We start from the raw sequence: 20,782 nt of genomic DNA, 5'->3' as shown, positions 1-20,782 counted from the left end.
AGTGAGGGAAACCCCAGTGGGGGTACCCCCCACACCCCCAACAGTGGGGGAAGTGACCCCTTCACAGGAGACCAGGGAACCAGTGGGGGAAGTGACCCCAACAGTAACCAGGCAGAAGAATCCTAAGAGAGTAGCTGCCGGTAAAAAACGGTGGTGTAACCAACATAAAATTATTACAGTGACCAACCCAACCCGACTGTTGTTGGCTGTAGGTGCTGCCTTGGCTATCTCGTGGTTATATACACGTGAGGGAAACCCTCACCGTGAGGTGGTACCTGAGGTGGTAACCCCCACTGTCGACCCGCATATCATGTTATAATTTAAAATATTTTTATATATACATAATGTCTGAGGGGAAAACGTTCGTCAACGACGCATACCACGCCACAGTGGTTGCCAGTCTAGCAGTAGGGTACGCTCGGTTGACTAAAATGGTGCTTAAACAACCAACTATCAAGCTAGATTTCAACCTGCAGGATATGGGTATGCTCATAATGAACCTTGGTATGGCGATGGCCACAAAAGACATCCTAGTAAAACAAGGGATAATACCTGATAATATAATGAAATAAATATAGGATGGCCACGATAGCTATGATGGTCGGTGGGGCGTTAGTGAATGCCCTGGCATTTTCCGGGAGTAATTTCCTCTTCTCGAAACTACGAGATGATCACACGGCTGAAATACAGGAAGAAAGGAAGCGGCACGATCTCGCTACTGAGAACTTACAAAAAGCACAGGCCGAGTACGCTAAAAAACGCCTCCAGAGGATCGATTTTATTAACGAACAACTCCAGCGTGAAAACCATGCCGTTCAAACATTCAACGATGTCGATGAAGCAATGAAAGAATACTACCTACTAACTGGTAAACGATTGGAACCGCTCAATAAACCTACACTCGCTCAGTACTACACACCATCCAAGGGACAAATGAATCGTGAACTGGGCTTCATAGTGTTGGGTATAGCAGCTACTGCGTTGGTTGCGAAGCAATTAAATTAAATACCTATATAAGTAAACATGAGACCCGCTCCATACCGATGCGAATACATACTTATGGGGAAGACCGAGGCCTGTGGTAGGAAATGCAGGAATCAGGGGTTCTGTTGTTTCCATATGGGAAGTCCTAACTACACGTGTTCTGTGTGTGGTATCGGGGTTAAAGGACACTACTGTCTATGTAAAGCTCACGGAGCGAACGTAGTCAGACATCAACTCATCTACGAGAATAAAAAGGACTACATAAAAGAACGTAGGCGACTGCTCAAGATAGACTCCAAATAAATGTTTTATCAAGGGTTACCTCCCTTTACTGTGACCCAATTAGACATTGGTTATGTTAGGTGTAAACACTATGACTACTGTGCGCGAGCTTAAGCGGGTCGCAAAACAGAGAGGTGTGATCGGGTATTCTAGAATGCGGAAGTCAGCATTGTTGAGATTACTAGGTTTAGAAGCCCCTCCTACGGTAAAACAATTAAAAGCTCAAGCAAAACAGCTTGGATACACGGGTTATTCAAACCTGGGGAGAGCCGGGTTAGTCGAATTGTTATCACATGCCCCCGTACCCACTGTAAAACAACTGAAAGCCGAGGCACACGATTTGGGTTTAGGCGGGTATTCCCGTATGAGAAAACCACAGCTTGTAGAATTATTACGACAGAATAGAGCTATTGACCTACAGTTCGTGCGCACTGAGCGCGCTGTAGGCAACTATTTGAGAGGTTGGCGCATGCACGTTGATAGAAACATAGACATTACAGATATCAAGCCTCTGATAGCTGATAAGGTCAACCAGGAACTAAATAACCTAGGAAGTATCAAGTTTCAGATCACAGTGAAAATGTCGCTCGATAAGCAGGTTGGGGGCCCCACAGGGACCACTGAGTATGTTCAGCCTTACTTCTGAGGTAAACAAGAGGTCGTCACACATACAGAGACCATTGACGCATCAATCGATACCAGCTTTCAGCAGATACGAGAATACCTAGAACGCTACACACACTTGGGGTCTGGGTGTGCTGTAGATAAAATCGATAATGTCTATCTAGACATAGCTAACTACGTGCCGTTCAGAGGCGGATCATACCTAGCCTTGCCACTCTACTATAGGAACAAACATGCCATAGTAAACGTTAAGAATAGAGGAAACGATTGCCTGAGGTTAGCTATCAGGTCAGCCTTATTTCCAGCTGACACTAATCCGAACAGGCCTTCTAATTATCCTCAGGATGATGGGCTCAACTGGGATGGTATAGATGAACCCACCCCCATATCCCAGATCACTAAAGTAGAAAAACAGAATAATCTGGCTATAAATGTCTTTGGGCACGAAGGTAACACAACAATAGTACACAGATTGGGTGAACCCGTGGGGGTACCCCCCGCTCGCGTTATCAATATATTCATGATCCAGCGAGGTGACAAGTATCACTACACATGGATAAAACACTTTAGCAGGCTGTTGTATGACCAATCGGCACACAGAGAAAAGACCCACTTCTGTGAACGATGCCTACATGGCTTCACCCGAGCTGATTTATTAGAATCCCACCGGGAGGATTGCCAAGGTGTGGGGCAGACGGCCATACGAGTCGACATGCCTAAAGAAGGTGATAATATCCTAAAATTCGGTAACCACAAGAACCAAATGTCTGTGCCTTATATCATATACACCGACTTCGAAGCCTTGGTGGTGGGGGATTCCCCCAGTGGTGCCGCCGGTGAGGCTCCCATCACCCACAAAACACACGAGCATAAAGCCTGTGGGTTTGGATACATTGTCGTCCGTTGTGACGGGGAAACGAAAGCTCCGGTAGTGTATAGGGGCCCTGACGCGGCTGAAAGGTTTCTAAAGTGTTTGCAGGAGGAAGAAAAAATTATTAGGAATACATTGTATAGAATCGCTCCCATGCGTATGACCCGAGTCGACAGGCTAGCTCACGCTAGTAGCACTAACTGTCACGTGTGTGACTCACCACTTAACGGTGATTCGGTGAGAGATCACTGCCACATAACTGGTAAGTATAGAGGCGCCGCTCACAGCGCGTGCAACCTCAAGCTTAAAATCAACCCTAAGACAATAAACATCCCCGTTGTCTTTCACAACTTGAGAGGGTACGACTCACACTTGATCATGCAGGCCATCGCGAAAATCGATGGTAATATAACGTGCATCCCCAACAACATGGAGAGATACATCTCCTTCAGCTTAAACGGACTTAGGTTCATTGACTCGTTTCAGTTCCTCCTGTCGTCACTCGACAGTCTGGTCAAGGCCAACAATACCTTCCCTATCACCGATCGATACACAGACGCCGAGACTAGACCCCTGCTTATGAGGAAGGGTGTGTACCCCTATGAGTACATGGATAGTTGGGTCAAGTTCACCGAGACCAGACTACCCCCTATTGACTGCTTTTATAGCAAGCTGAATGAGGCGTCCGTCTCACGAGATGATTACTCGCACGTGACTAACGTATGGAATAAACTGGGTTGTAAGAACCTGCGTGATTATCACGACCTGTACTTGAGGACAGATGTACTGCTGTTAGCCGACGTGTTTGAGACGTTTAGGCGAACGTGTTTCAAGCAGTATAAACTCGACCCCGCATGGTATTACACCAGCCCAGGTCTGTCGTGGGACGCCTTGCTTAAAAAGACCGGAGTTAATTTGGAATTGCTCACAGATTACGACATGCACCTATTCATTGAGAAAGGCTTGCGAGGTGGGATTTCCATGGCATCCAAACGATACGCGAAAGCAAATAATCAATACGTGAAAGGTTACGATCCTAACAAGCCAACCAATCACATTCTCTACCTCGACGCAAACAACCTGTACGGCTGGGCCATGAGCCAGTATCTACCTACAGGGGGATTCGAATGGGTACCCCACGTTGATGTTATGGGGGTTGCACCAGATTCGAACAAAGGGTATATCCTCGAGGTTGACTTAGAGTATACCAAGGAATTACACACATCGCACAACAGCTACCCCCTGGCCCCCGAACGTATGAGGGTTAACCCAGACTGGATGTCTGAGTACCAACATAACTTGTTAGGTGGGCGTGTGACAGACGTTGAAAAACTCGTGCCTAACTTAATGAATAAGACCAAGTACATCGTTCACTATCGCAACCTACAGCTGTACCTGTCGTTGGGTATGAGGCTGACCAAAATACACAGGGTGCTCATGTTCGATCAGAGCCCATGGATGGAGCCCTACATCAGAATGAACACAGACCTACGAAAAAAAGCCACCAGTGATTTTGAGAAAAATCTCTACAAGCTCATGAACAACTCGGTGTTTGGTAAGACTATGGAGAACCTGAGGAAGCGCGTGACCGTGAAGCTGGTTCGGTCGAGTGAGGAAGACAAGCTCAGGAGATTGATAGCCAGTCCGGCATTCAACCGTAGTAAGATATTCACAGACAACCTGGTTGCCCTACACATGAAGAAAAGGCACATAAAATTCAACCGGCCTGTTTACGTGGGGATGAGCATCCTCGATTTATCCAAACACCTGATGTACGACTTTTACTACAACGAGCTCAAGAAACAGTACGGTGACAGGTGTGAAGTGCTGTACACTGACACGGATTCCCTGCTGATGGAGATTCGAACCGAGGACGTGTACGAGGACATGAAAAAACACCTCGATTTATACGACACCAGCGACTACCCTAAGACCCATGCCATACACAGTACGGTAAATAAAAAGGTCCTAGGTAAGATGAAGGACGAGTGTGCTGGCACGCCCATAGCCGAGTACATAGGTTTGAGACCTAAGATGTACTCCATACTGAAAGCAGACAATAGTGAGATCCGGAAGGCTAAGGGGGTTAAGAAGTATGTGGTGAAACAACACATCAAACACGCCAGATTCAAGGAAGCCCTGTTCAAGACCCGTACCTTTAGGCATAAAATGAACACACTTAGAAGTGATGGACATAAGATATACGGACTGACTATAAACAAGACGTCCCTGTCGCCTATGGACACTAAACGTTGGATAGCTATTGATGGGATAAACACATACGCGTATGGACATGAAAAAAATTGAGGCTATTTACTACAGCCCGCGTGGGTACTGGAAAGGAGCTAGCGCAGTAGATAAGCTAGCTAAAATAGCGCGAGTACCCCAGGAGGAAGCCAAAGCGTGGCTTGAAAAACAAGCCCTGTGGCAGATCTATTTGCCGGCACCACGCTACGTGCCTAGAAGGAGGTTCGGTATTAACATACCTAATAGCGTTCACCAGGCAGACCTACTGTTCCTACCCCACGACAAGAGGTACAAGTATGCCTTAACCGTAGTGGACGTAGCCAGTCGTTACAAGGAAGCCGAACCCTTGACCACGAAAGATTCGGCCCAGGTAGCCAGAGGATTCGAACGCATATACAAACGCAGTCCGCTGACGTGGCCAACAGAGCTGCAAGTTGACCCCGGACGGGAGTTCATGGGTGCCGTGTCACAACTGCTAGCCAAACACGATACAAAGGTCAGGCGTGGCACGGCCGGAGCCCATCGCAGCCAAGCCATAGTTGAGAGATTTAATAGGACTTTGGCTGAGCGCTTGTTCGGCCATCAGTATGCTAGGGAGATGGTCACCCCTGGAAAACGATCGACTGAATGGGTCACGAGGTTACCCAAGGTGGTGTCGGCAATCAACCATGAAGTCACCCGTCTCACCGGTAAGAAACCGGCAGACGCTATCAAACTAAAATCAATAGTTGCAGAGTCGGCCGCTCCATTGCGTGGGAAGGAGAAACAGATACCAGATAGGGCCCTAGTGAGGTATCTATACCAGCCGGGGGAACACGAGGGTGATAGCCGTAAGCGGGCCACCGATCCTATATGGTCAGTCAAAACTTACAACATAGATAAAGTGGATATGAAAGCCGACGAACCTAACTTATACTACTTGAGGGATGGGCCGGGTAGGGGGTTTGTAAGAGAAGAATTATTGATCGTACCGTACGGCACAGTGTTACCTCCAACACACGTTAAGTAGTAGGGGTAATAGTAGCAAGAGCTAAGGGCCCCACCAAAGCCTTATTTAGTAAATAAGGCTTTGTAGAGACTTTTCTTGAAAGTGTTTTAAAACCCCCATTGTATATACTACTAGGTATCCTAGGAAGTATCAAATCGTGACATATTATTATTATATATAATTAATATTATAATATGTACATTACGCTTCCTGATACAATGAACGGTGAGTCCATTCAATTTATACATTCCATTGATAACACGTCTGGCCAATTTGAAACAGCATTATGCGATATCACCTATTACCCACGATGGGCAAACACAGATAAAAAAAATAATCTGTTATACGTCAATGGATTGCAAAACACAATAGAAAATGGTCAGTGATGAAATTTTCAAACCCTTAAGAGCTGAACTTAAAATAAATGACTCAAACGGAATAGTGGTGTCAGACAACAAGGGAAAAAACAGACTGGTAATCAGTCATCTGTTGGTGGATACGCTAAGGCTGTCATCAATTTCAATATACCCTGGCCAAAGCATCAGTGGTTCGAAATTACCAGATCTAATTCCATACCACGAGCTAAGCATTCGTCTTGATCACCTTAACACAACTGATAATATACAAAATGAATGTCCTTCCACGTTGCTGACGGCTGTCCCGGTTAAAACAGAGAAATACAATGAAGGCCGCACAGAGTCATTTTCATCACGTCAGTGTAAAAAATTGACAACTGACAATGGTAATATTTCTCAGTTAAAGATATCAATTTTAGATACAAAAAACAATACTGTAAATATAGGGCACCTAAGCGTAATAAAGCATATACAAAATGACCAGTAATCAAAGGCCAGGAATGCGAATAAAAAGATGCATTAATGTTGGTTTATCAGACCTAGGTGATACTAGAGGGTTTCATGACCCAGGAATAGGTGGTAAAATATACGCTCTTAAGCTTATGAACAACATTTACAAACAAGTTAAAGTTCCCGCCGCCTGTGGATCTGGTAGTACCTTTAACATAGAAACCCTGCTCGTGGCTTACGTCCCATCACTAAGACGTAGTGTTATCATCACACCAGCTTCGATTATGGCAGTCCACATGCTGTCATGTAAACCAGGGGAGAACGGGGTATTGCAGTTGGTTACTCAATTTGATGGTGTAACCACCCGCCTAGAAAGCCTCTTGGATAATACCACGCTGGCCATGCAAGTTTTACTAGGTGAACCACCACAGAGCGATGTTGAGATCGTGAAAGGAATCAAACTCCGGTGGGTTAAAAAACACCAGGGTCGCATTTGCTCAATTTACGTACGGGCGGGGGGTGATTCACTCACCAGTTTGCAAGATGTCACAGTGATAGCGGAAGACACTGTAATTCTAACCAAGATTTTTCTGACCGAGCACATGAGATTATTAGTTTAAAGTTCATACCCGAGACTACTATCAGAAAAACAATTTGAAACTATTTTCTAACAGTATTATATAAATAATGGTATCTAATGTAACACTCGGTGACAAATGAGTTCAATTTACCTGGGGAGGAAGACACCCCATACATCTTATACTTTGAAGATAAAACTATACAAACGAATGCCACTAGCAAATTTTACAGAGCTTGAGAGGGTAATTAAAATAAAACTAACCAACCCTTACATCGTTTTTAATCAAAATAGTCTCGTTTCCAAAAATACTAACAACGGCTTCCTTTTAGCGTCCTTTACTCCCTTTACAGATAATTCTGTACAAGTTTTACAAATACCATATCACATTGGCAATATGTTAGCCCCAGCCAACTCGGATGCACGTTTATACATTAGCAGAATATATGATTACCATCTTTATTTTTCGGGTACAGATGTAATAAGACCATACAAAACACTGATTATAGATGTATATCTCGCAGAGACTCCCAACAGGCTAATAACACTTTTAGAAAGCCTTGGAATATATTTTGGTATAAAAGGCATGAGAATAAACGTTGCAGAATCATAGTAAGACGGGGCTTCACATCATCAACAAACCCACTCAGCAATATTCCAGCTATATGGCAGCGGTCTGTAAATAATCGAGTCTGGACCAGACAATCCAGTGATCAACAACATGAGCATCGATCTGCATAATTGGGAACTGATGACATGTGTCAACCAAGTCAGCGAGCCTGACCACCCGATCCCGTTAGTCGCCTCTTACGACAAGCTGAGTCGCCTTTTATGGCAAGCATGGGTTGCTGAAGGCCTATTCTACCCCGGGACGGACGTATTAGTATCTCACCCATCTACCTGCATGATATTTTAAACCTTATAGGCTTAAAATATATCAATCAAAAATTAACTGACTTATAATTAAAAACTAATTTATAAACTATATTATAGACAAACAGAATGGGACTGTATCCAGATGAAGAAGGAAATATTAAAGGAAGTGTAGACGGATTTAGACAGAAATGCGAAATAAAACGTCAGCTAGAACAAGAGCGTGATACTCGGGCATCACTACTTAAAACATACAATAGAGCTTTAAACTACATAGATGGTGCTGATACCACCCTAATGGCAGCTAGCATGGGGTTAGAAGCAGTAGGAGTTGGTCTGTTGACAACAGTCGTAGCCGCATCGGTGGTGATAGGACTTGAATTAGCAGCCGTAGTGACAGGAACAGTTGGGTCGGTGTTTAAATTTGTGTCCCGCAAATTGAATCATAAAGCAAAGAAACATTATGAAATTAGTAGAATACTTGCTGTATCAAAGTTAAACACGATAGAAGATCATGTTTCAACTGCACTCAATGAGAAGAGGAGTTTTGTTTGATCACAGGTGAACTAGAAAAATACAACAAAATTAAAAATGAAATTAGATCAAAGATTCATAAAACATATTCTATAAGCGATGATGAGAAAAAAAAGCATATAAAACAAGGAATACAACAAGCCCAACAGGCATTTATCACGAAAACCAACGGCATAATAGAAGATACATTAAACTGTTTCGCTGAAATTAATATAGGGGATCCTGTAGTGGAGACACCCTACACCCCTGTGGACAGCCGACTGCAAGCCTCTGCAACACCACCTGTTGATAGCGAGTTGTTGAAATAATTTTTAGACTCACACTATTAGAGATATATTCACACCTATATTAATAATGGATTTGTGGCGTGTTGAAAATATACTTTTGACTGATGTTGAGCCTCTGATTGTTAACAAACTCAAAGAATTAAGGTACGGTATCTATCAACTGACTATTGTTATTAATGAAGACATCTTCAAAGCTGATTTTTTGACTGAATTCATTGTTGATAGTTTGCATATGTGTATATCCGGCTACCTAAACGACATGATAAGACAAGAATACAACACTGAACCCACAATTGATATAGTTACTCTGAATATAGCACATGATAACTGATAAGGTTCTCAGCCCGCGCACTGTGTCACACAGCTCTTTATCGACTGTGCTATGCATTGCGTCTCGTTGACATAGAGCACTCACATGATCACAGTGTTGACAGCACAGGACAGACCCGTTAAACTGAGATTATTGCTCTCAGTCCTGAGTAGTGCAGTCTGTTGAGGTGCGGGCTTATTGTGTACAGTAGCGCAGCTGAGCATTATAGGTTCGTATCCGGCCGATGCCTCAGATTGACTCCCTTGCACAATTTCATTACACAAGGGTCAAGCGGCCCTTGCAAGGGGTCACAAACATATCAGTTAGCGGGGCACTCTCATGGCAAGAGAAGGCACCAACTTGGGAGAATGCAACAACAGCCATCTTTCTTAATTCTCCCTTGGGGGACTGCAGCTACAAACAGACCCTTTACTCTTTTTTTGTTCTTTCTAATCTTTCTACTTCTTGTGTGCGTAACCAGCTCTCAGCCAGCACACACTGTGGGACCCCCAGTATCGATGGATTCACATTTAAACATTTGATTAGTCTATTGAATAGGCCAGCCCTCAGTGGAGGCAACCCCCGCAGTAGGCTTGTGTGAATGCAGACGGGTTGTGTCTGTTTTGTGAATAAGGGGACTAAATCCATGTTATTTATAAGTATAAGGCTTATATAGGATATGGCCCAAAACAACCATTACTATTACTACTCGAGGCCCATCCCTACCTTTTGAGACTAAGTCAGAATTGTTCTTATGGAAACCCAGAAAATGATAAATCACAAAAATCTGCAAATAGCAAAAGGCAACACTTTGGGGTCTGCTGCAAATATCTGCCAAGTTTTGCTGCAAGATATTACAAAATTTTGAGTTGTGCTCTTGAAACAAAACACACCTCCCTCTTTTGAAAGCCCGAAATATTTCCAAGAAAACTGAGAAAGTAATAAATCACAAAAACCTGCAAATAGCAAAAGGCACCACTTTAGGTTCTGATTGTTATACCTACCAAGTTTTGCAGAAAAACATTGAATGGTTTCTGAGTTATGCTCGAAAAGAAGCCCACCCCCCCCAAAAAGCACAACCATTGGGTTCAGTTTATTATATCTATCAATTTTGGTCTAAAAAGTTGGAATGGTTTTTAAGTTATGCTCCCGAAAGAAAATGATTACAGATGGACGAATGGATCAACGGACAGATGAGGCATTGACTATATCCTCCTGGCATGTAAAATACAATTTATATATCATGAAATATGTAGGAAAAACATTCGTTAACGATGCATATCACACCACGTCTGGTCGTAGGTTACGCTCATTTAACAAAAATGGTTCTGAAACGAAGATCAAACACAATTTCAATGTGCAGGACATGGGCATGCTCATCATGAACAACCAACCTGTGTGCGAAAAACCACACTGTAATAAGTTTAAAGAATGTCGACGATGCCATGAAAGAATACTCCCTGCTCAACAGAAAATGACTCGAACCAAACTCTCTCTCAGTATTACACATCTTCACCTGGACAGAAAGATCAGAAGTGGGTCCACCCGCAACCATGCTAATCACAAAACATTTAAATATACATATTTATGTATATAAAAAGATATAACATGCACTGAATCATTGCAAGTACGTGCCTCTTGGAAAAAATGCAACATGCTGCAGAACATGCACCACCAAATATAGCAGTATACATATGATGTCCATCGGGAAAGGTTTTTTGAAGTACACGTGTGAAGTATGCCGCATAGGTGCGACATCATCATCATAATAATAATGAACATGGGCCGAGGTCATCTCATCTACAAAACGGAAACAGATGATCTCAACAAACGCAATAAAAATGAAAACTTAAAATAGCTTTTAAATGTACATCATTATTTTTAAAACTCCTCAAGGAAGCTGATGGATCTACCTGCCCATAAATGCACAATGAAAACTTCCTAAATTCAAACAATCAGAGAAATGATTTTGAATGTGGTCATAGCAGGTTGGTCTGTAACAGATTTGACTTTGCTTCTGATTGTAGTGAAATCAGTCTGTTAGAGATCTGACGTTGCTCCTGAACATAATTATTTATATTTCATTTAAAAAGTATTTGCACACATACACATCTCAACAATGATTAATGTTTAAGAACAAGCTGGATTGGTTATTCCTGCTTGAGGAAACCTAAGCTGTTGAGATTACTCAACATGAAATATGATAAACCTTCCATGGTGAAACAACTTAAGGTCCAAGTGAGGGAACATGGGCTGAGAGGTTATTCCCCCATGAGGAAAGTTGAGCTCGTCGAACTGCTGGAGGAGCGCAAACCCCTATGAACTACAATTCACGCTGACGATGCATGTGGTAGGAAAGTATCTGGGAAACTGGAAGATGAACATCGACAATAACATGGATGTTAACAAATGATCACCAGCAAAGTCGACGGGGAACTGGATGATCTGGGAAAACAAAATTTCAAATCACGATGAAAATGTCTCTGGATAAACAGCAGACGGACCGCACCACCAGGCACATCCAGCCTTACTTCTGAGAAGTCAAGAAGTCGCAACTGAATCCGAGTCCATCAACACCTTGTTCCACAAAATACGAAAATCTGAAACCCTATACACAGCAAGGGTTCTGGATGGGTCTCGGACAGGACAGAATCTGTCTATCTGCACATAGCCAAGTACAAACCTTTCAAAGGCGGATTGTACCCGGCCCTCCAACAAACTTTCATCAATGTCAATAACAAAAGCAGCAATTGTATGAGGGTACCGATCAGATCCATTTTGTTTCCAGCAAACACTCTTTTGGACAGACGTTCGACCTATCCTGAAGATGACAGGTTTAACTGCATAGACAAACCCATCCATCTTCCAGATCCCCTAAATCGAAAAACAGGACAACCACATAGCCATCAACATGTTTGGACATGAAAGGAACAAAATGATCGTGCACAGGATCAGTTCCCCACTCCTGAACAGATGCCAGACGATCAATTTACTCCTGGTCTGGCAAGCCGACAAATATCACTACACATGGATAAAAAGTTTTAGCAGATTGTTGTGCTACCAATCAAAATACCATGTGAAAAAGCACCTTTGTGAAATTCTAAGACCTCATCAATAACGTCGACACCGTCACTCCATCTCTGAAAAAAAGTTTCATGCACAAAATACACCTGCAAAACACATGTATTTTGTACAACACCAGCAGATACCTGAAAGACCACAAAATGCATGATACGTCAATGCAAAAAAGTTTGTCAAGATGAAGGATGAATGCAGAGGCATGCTGATCGTGGAATGTATCAGCTTAAGACCCAAAGTATATTTTATCCAGAAAGCAGAGAACGAAATCAGAAAAGTGAAAGCTGTGAAAAAATATGTTGTGAAAAACATATCAATCATGCAAGATTCAAGGAAGCCCTCAGCATGTTCAAACACCAAATGAACATTACAGGACAAATTTTATGGATAGCAACTTCTTGAGTTTATTTTCACGATGTTTCGGGGCTTATCCTAGCCTCCTCATCAGGTTGAGCTGAACTCAGTGTTTCTTGCACGTCATCAAACCATTGTTCAGCTGAATATTGTTAGTACATTTTTTCATTCTTATCCATCTTTTTTATACTCCTGGAATACATCTTGACTATGAAACAAGAGTCATCAGAAGATGACATATCCCCCCGCCCCCAACATATCTGAACTGACAAATCTTATGACAGTTATTTAATGTTATTTTAGATTAAGTTTGAATCATTTCGATGGAAACCAGAAAAAATAAAAATGACAAAAATCTGCAAATAGCAAAAGGCACCACTCTGGGGCCTGCCTCACATATTTACCATGTTTTGCTGAAAGATATTAAGAAGTTTTCCAGTTGTGTAAATAGCAAAAGGCACCACTTTAGGTTCTGATTGTTATATCTACCAAGTTTTGCAGAAACGTATTGAACGGATTTTGAGTTATGCTCCAGAAACAAAGCCCACCCTTCCCATTAGACTAAGATCAAAACGTTCCATAAAAAAACAGAACAAAAAAAAATAAAAATAAAAATGCCAAAAATCTGTAAATAGCAAAAGCCACAACCATAGGTTCAGATTTTGGTCTAAAATTACTGAAATCTTTTTGAGTTATGCTCCGGAAACAAAATGATTACGGATGGATGGATGGATGGATGGACTGACAGACGAGGTGTCGACTATATTCCCCTGCTTTACACGCTTGGGGGATAAGAACCTGTCAATAGCAAAAGGCACCACTTTGGGGTCTGCCACAAATATCTACCAGGTGTTGCTGACAGATATTAAGAAGTTTTCGAGTTGTGCTCCAGAAACTAATCACACCTCTCACTTTTGAGTCCAAGTCCGAAACATTTCCATTGAAACCAAGAAAATAATAAATCACAAAAACCTGCAAATAGCAACAGGTACCACTTTAGGTTCTGTTTGATATATCTACCAAGTTTTGCAGAAAAATACAGAATGGTTTATGAGTTATGCTCCGTGAACAAAGCCCATCCCTCCATTTTGAGAAACGTTTCCATGGAAACCAAGAAAATGTGAAATCACAAAAACCTGTAAAAAGGCACCACTCTGGGGTCTGCCACACATATCTACCAAGTTTTATCCACCTATGAAATCCAGTCTGCCATTACACCGAAACCAAAACTTTCCATGGAAAAACAAAACAAATAAAGATGCCAAAAATGTGTAAGTAGCAAAAAGCACAACAATATGTTGAGTTTATTATATCTATCAAGTTTGTTCTAAAAATATTGAACGTTTATTGAGTATGCTCCAGAAACAGACAGGCGTTGTGGGGAACTGGCGTGCCAGGTTTTGTATACTACTTGGGAAGTTGAGATAGATAATACTATCTGCATGAATATGTACACTATACTAAGAAGTATTTTCAATATGGTGACATAATCCCCAACTGTAAGTTATCAAATCAAAATTACAAATTAATGAATTGAAGGTTTGTAGTTTAAGATGAAGTTAAATGTCAACAACGGGATGATCAATCAACCTGCACCTTCCCAAGAAGGTGTTTTGTGTCAAATATGAATAAAAGTACAGTGAATCGTTTGCAAGATGTCTTGCTGACAAGCTGATCAATGTATGTTAACAACCTAAAACATTCAATGTGTCGCTGTGGCCTTGAAAAATACACGAATGAGTAAGACAGTTCAGGTTTACTCTGCATTCAGCAATATTCCACCTATATGGCAGAGGTCTGGACCAGACAATCCAGAGATCAACAACATAAGCATCTATGCAATTGGGAACCGATGACAAGTGCTAACCAAGTGAGTGAGTCTGACCACCCAATCCCGTTAATCGCCTCCTACAACAAGCAGAGTTGTCTTTTATGGCAAACATTTGAAAAATACATGAAGGTCACCAAAATCAACTGTGCCCCTGTACATAGATGAAGCTTGGTGTTGAACATGAAGAAAACCAAGGGAATGGTTCTTGAGATATCTTGGTGACAGTGAAGGTCAAGGTCACCAAACCAGACTGTGTATGTTCTCATACTGTGATGAACCTAAGTACCAAATATAAATAGAATCTGGTCAATTGGTTCTTAAGATATGCCAATTCGTATGTATGCAGGGACGGACAGACGGAGCCTAATGCTATATCTGATGCTTCGTGTTAGAGACGCAGTGTAGGGAAAACAACATGGCAACAGACCTTTCAGGGAGAGATGTGCTCAAGCTTTTGTCAAGGAATCATTTTGGGATGGTTCTGTGATGCTTTTGGGTGAAAGAGATACATCATTTACAGCACTTAAGCTGATTTAAGACGTTTTCAGGAAGCAGTTTTCTGATATTACAAAATGAGCAAGGTCTTTTTTAACCAAGCTTACTTTAATAGCAGATGTAGATGTAACCAGTCAAAGATACAGAATAGAATTCATCTTCACACACTTGCTCACACTTTGGCTTATTTCCTTAGATATAAAAATTCAATCTTTATAACTCTGTACAGCAATACTTATGTATTTGGTCATGTGACAAGGTCAAAACATTGACATAAAAAGGAAAAAAGTCTATCATTAGGTATTGGAATGTGGTTTACATACTAGCATTCAGCTAACCCTAAATTTTGTCATTCTAGAAGGCCCCAAATAAGCTTTGTCTCACATTGTCCCTTGATAAAAACCACAGAAGCTTCAACTGTAAAATAGTCACAAAATCAACAAGGAAACACTTTTTTCAAAATATTTGCCTGACTACATGATGGTGACAAATGTTTACTTCTTATTTGACTCCTTCAGCTTGTATAAGAATCCACCCTCAGGAAAAAGTACAATCCACTTTCTGTCAAGAGCTACATAGTCCGATACGAGGTGAGCATGGAGGTTCAGCAGCTGTTGTTCCCTGACAGCTTTACCCTGGATAAAATAAAAACAACATTGTTTCAATAAAGCACAAATTTAACATGTACACAAAAAACATTTACTTAACTGTGTCTTAGGTAACACAAGAAGACAAAGTCATCAATATCCCCCGCAATGGCAAAATACTCTTCATGAATATGTCTACTAGTTATGATGATGTCAAATGTTTTGGCATAGTGGAAGGAAAGTACTGAAAATATTTTATTCAGAATTCCAAAACTACCAAAAGGCACCAGTACACCACCTGACCAATCTATGTGGCAAGTTTAGTGAATAAATATTGAAAGGTTTTACAGTCCTGCTCCGGAAAAGAACACTACCACCAAATTCAGTCAAAGTTAAACTTGTTGCCATGGAAACATAGAAACACATTTCATTAAAAAAATCATAAACTACCAAAAAGGCTCCAGTACACCACAAGATCTAAGATCAAGACGTGCAAAGTTTGGTGAAAAAATAGTTAACGGTGTTGAAGTTCCACTCTGGAAAAGAAGAATACCACCAAATTAAATTCTTTTGCCATGGAAACGCAGAAATATATTTTATTAAAAAATCCAAAACAACCAAAAGGCACCAGTACACCACAAGACCTATCTATGTGCCAAGTTTGCTGAAAAAAAATGGTGAATGGTTTTGAAGTTCTGCTCCTGAAAAGAGCACACCCACCAAATTCACCAAAGTCAAACTTGTTGCCAAGGAAACGCAAAGTACACCACCAGATCAATCCATATGCCAAGTTAGGTGAAAAATTCCACTGCCAAATTCCAAGTCAAACTTGTGGAGTGCATTTTAATACCCCGCAACACGTTTTGCGGGAAAATTAGAAAACAGGACTATAATAACTGTACATGGTGTTGACTAACTTTGAAACATATAAAGCAAACCCAGGATTTGAACCCACAGTAGGAGGAATAATAAACATCACTGTTAATATTCTTACAATGCTACTTCTGTTAAAGCATTGCAATAAATCTAGTATTTTGGCTATAATCACATGAAACTATCTTCAGAATATCAATCAGAGGTCATAGTCACTGTGAAGTTCATAAACCAAGTTGTCAATACAACAGTATCATCCATCACGTTTTTTCCAAACGTCTATCAAATGTAGATCAATGGATTGGAAGGAGAGTGTGAGTAGATCTGTTGTAACAAAACGTTAACAATTGTTTGATAATTTTAATAAATCCTAAGTCTATTTCATTGCAAAAATGTCCTGTTTTCTTAATTCCCAGAATAATAAGTCTATGAATTAGGTGTTGCCTAAAAAATTTAGGCACTTAGGTTAATATTCAGATTTGACCATCAATGATAAGCAGCAGAACAAAATATATTTTATCATGCAGAATGTTTACACCATTGGTAGGAAATGAGTAGTTTTTACTGGGTGTGGATTTGAAAAGTCGGAGTTGGGCTTACCTCTGGTTCCATACACAAGGATGTTTTTAGTCATGTTCAGAGTCTAAATCTAGTATTAGTATTGGTATTAGTTACCTAACATAGCCAAAACAGAAAACCACAAAGAGAAGAAACAATCTTAAGTCTAAGCATTTTTTATACAAACTGTCCCGAAAACAATGGATGCTAAAATGATAATAAACTCCATCCTTACAGGACAGAGGGTTTTATGATCAAAAGCAAGGCCAGGTTCAGGTGAGAGTATTGTTTAAGGGTGATACATATGTCACATAAGTCTCCCGAAGTTTGAAAAATGGGGGTTCACATCCCTTTAATTACCCTCTGTTGTCCATGAAACAAAATTCAATGATATACACACAGCATTCAGATGGAAGAATGGCAGCCAACAAATCCTCTAACTGTTAATAAGGAACATGTGGAAGCAGGCAGACATACTCCACTCAGGCAATAGCTGGCGAAGACAGTTGATGACTTCTCATGCAACCCTCCAAGATTGTCTTGATGGGGATGTTTGTTGGTAGTGGGCCCAGTAGAAGTTGTGCGACACAGTCAGATACCAGTAAGAGTAAGTGGTGCTCATAGTGCTGTGTAGTGTGGTATTGACATAGGACCCAGAGAGGGCAGAGAGCAAATTCCTGGTCTGTTTTTAGGCTGATTATCTCAGAGAGAAGCAGTTCATGAAACTCCTAGTCAGGTAGGCCTGGGTCTGGTGATAAATCTCATAAGAAACCAATATGTATATGTTCAGTTTTCAGGATTTTCAACACTTCCTTGTACTTGCTGTTCAAGAAATGATCATCGAGTTTTAGAGTGTATAAAGTGTTACTCATCTCTGGGGATACTGCTGAATGCTGTTGCTGTAGGTGGTGACCCTGTTGTTGGTGAGTAAAATCGGGCATGAGGTTAGTAGTATTACAGTGATGTTTCTGGAACACGTGCCTTTAAGGGTTTATTTAGGCATAATTTGGGTTCCATCCCCTAGTAAACCCATGGAACATCTGGTTCAAGCCAACCTTGGATGTGCCGCCAAAGATAGAAAGGTTAAAAAGGTAGCAAAAGGTCCTGACAGCCCCAATCCTCCGACAACCGATCGTGTTACCGGTGTTCTTATCGGTGCAACATTCTGGTTTAATGGGTCTATCCTGAGATTGCATCCTTCCCCTGAGCTGGGCTCCATCTATACTAACACAAATCGGTCAGTTCACTTCTCATGTCAAAACTGTGAGGAGGCTTTTCACACTGAATAAAAGTCTTCTAAAATACAAACATCTTGCTCTTAGGTCATTTAGATCATGCTGAACATGAATGCATAGATGGACGCTGAAAGACGTGTAGAAGCCACAATCAACTATTTTAGAATTGGGTTACATATGCTTGTGAACTGTATGAGTTATATATAGTTTCAATGCACATTGACTAGTACTGCCATTTGCTGGTGTAGGAGGAAGACATTGGAGTGAGAGTTTTGAGGTTCAAATCACCTGGCAGAATATTTTTTTCCATGTAATGCTGACATCTACAAAACAGTTTAAGGTGAATCTTTTATGAAATCTTTGTTTGTGTTTTAAGGTTTGAGATGAATTTAAGCGACACCCATCCTGGATGGTGATGGATGATGGGCGTGGCAAAGATGGTGGACAACAAGCCGACATCTGCTACACCTAATCCCATGCTGGCAGCCATGAGAGTGGTGTCAACCCTGTCAATCGCATTCGCCGCCCTGTGGTATTTCTTTTGTAATCCCACAGGTCGTTTCTCGTTCCAGTTGGCATTTAATATCACTAATCTGATGCAAAAGAAATCCGAAGTTCAAGTGTCTGGTTCAAAAAATATGGACGAGTTCTGTTAAAAACACGACTCCTTTGAGGCAATATGACGTTAATTTTGATGGCGCTCATGCCAGTGTATTTTTAACCCTACAAGAACTGTCACATATTCTCTGGGAGCATCGTTAAGAAAGAGGTAAATAATAAGTTTAGAACCTTGTAGTCTTGTACTGATCCATGAGGGCGGTGGTAGATCATGTCTTTGAACATACAATCAGACTGACTAACATATTACCGTTTTTTCAAACAATGGAGTGAAACTTCTCAGTAGAAATCCAAGAATTGTTTCTTAGTTCGATGACATTACTATCCTTATCCATGACAAGACAGGGGTAGGTCAGGACCAGATTAAATATCCAGTTCAATTGAGATTCGATGATCACTTCTCGTCATGTGTACACATTGTCTTCCGTACGTTTTTCAGGCGTTGTCAATACTGGGTTGATTGAATCCGAGATTGGAGAATGCGATGGTGCCAGTTTCATTTGGGGTTGACACATCGCCCATGGTTTGGAGAAGATTATATGTAATTACGAAATAGTTTTAAATTGGTTTTTGGATAATTTCTAAGGCATGCACTTGAACCCCATGAGATGGATGTTGTTGGGTAAGAAAATTTTAGTGAGTGAGATCGTGCCTTCCAGGGTTACGGTGACACCCTGCAGACTTGTGTAGCCATTCACATTCATCCACACGTAAACGATGCAAGCATGGTGGTGTTGTTTGGTCCACCTGAGTTTAATCCCTTTCACGATTTCAAAGTCGCCCAATGATGGTTGGATGATATGACAGATTTTCCAAGACGTTGACTGCGCCGCTAAATTCCAACACCAACTGCAATGCCATGGCAGCAGGCACTAAACACATTTGTAAATGTGGTTTTTCAGCTGCATGGCCTACAGATTACTGTTCGTCAAAGCAGCGTGTGTCCCCGAGGACGGAAATTGCTAGCTTGGCCCATTTTCTCAGCAACATGGCTGTTCTGGGACCCAAAGATTGAGTCAGTGTTTAATGTGCATCGTGACACAGAGGTATCCTATATGAATGGGATTTTATTTCATATCTAAAACTCATAATTTCAATTCTACTGTTTTCACCAGCATGGCTCTACGCAGCGTGGGAGGTCGTTCGCCATGAATGTTGTCAGTCGTAGTAGTATATACAATGACAGTTCTGGACCACTTTCAAGAAATGTCTCTACAAAGCCTTATTTACTAAATAAGGCTTTGGTTGGGCCATTAGCTCTTGCTACTATTACCCCTACTACTTAACGTGTGTTGGAGGTAACACTGTGCCGTACGGTACGATCAATAATTCTTCTCTTACAAACCCCCTATCCGGCCCATCCCTCAAGTAGTACAAGTTAGGTTCGTCGGCTTTCATATCCACTTTATCTATGTTGTAAGTTTTGACTGACCATATAGGATCAGTGGCCCGCTTACGGCTATCACCCTCGTGTTCCCCCGGCTGGTATAGATACCTCACTAGGGCCCTATCTGGTATCTGTTTCTCCTTCCCACGCAATGGAGCGGCCGACTCTGCAACTATTGATTTTAGTTTGATAGCGTCTGCCGGTTTCTTACCGGTGAGACGGGTGACTTCATGGTTGATTGCCGACACCACCTTGGGTAACCTCGTGACCCATTCAGTCGATCGTTTTCCAGGGGTGGCCATCTCCCTAGCATACTGATAGCCGAACAAGCGCTCAGCCAAAGTCCTATTAAATCTCTCAACTATGGCTTGGCTGCGATGGGC

General features: G+C 41.6%; 1 protein-coding gene across 2 annotated transcripts in view; it reads right to left on the bottom strand.

Moving 5' to 3' along the window:
- The window catches only part of LOC137294600 (acyl-CoA:lysophosphatidylglycerol acyltransferase 1-like), a 175,194-nt gene that overhangs the window by 66,837 nt on the left and 87,575 nt on the right, over window positions 1-20,782 (bottom strand). For both annotated transcript variants that reach the window (XM_067825654.1, XM_067825653.1), the window contains one exon: window positions 15,640-15,776. In XM_067825654.1, the coding sequence (XP_067681755.1) occupies window positions 15,640-15,776 (137 nt within the window). The remainder of the gene's footprint in view (window positions 1-15,639; window positions 15,777-20,782) is intronic.

This window comes from Haliotis asinina, chromosome 8 (assembly GCF_037392515.1).
Source record: "Haliotis asinina isolate JCU_RB_2024 chromosome 8, JCU_Hal_asi_v2, whole genome shotgun sequence".
In the NCBI taxonomy this organism is placed as follows: domain Eukaryota; kingdom Metazoa; phylum Mollusca; class Gastropoda; order Lepetellida; family Haliotidae; genus Haliotis; species Haliotis asinina.
Note: the sequence above shows the minus strand (reverse complement) of the source record. Positions and strands in the feature narration are given on the sequence as shown.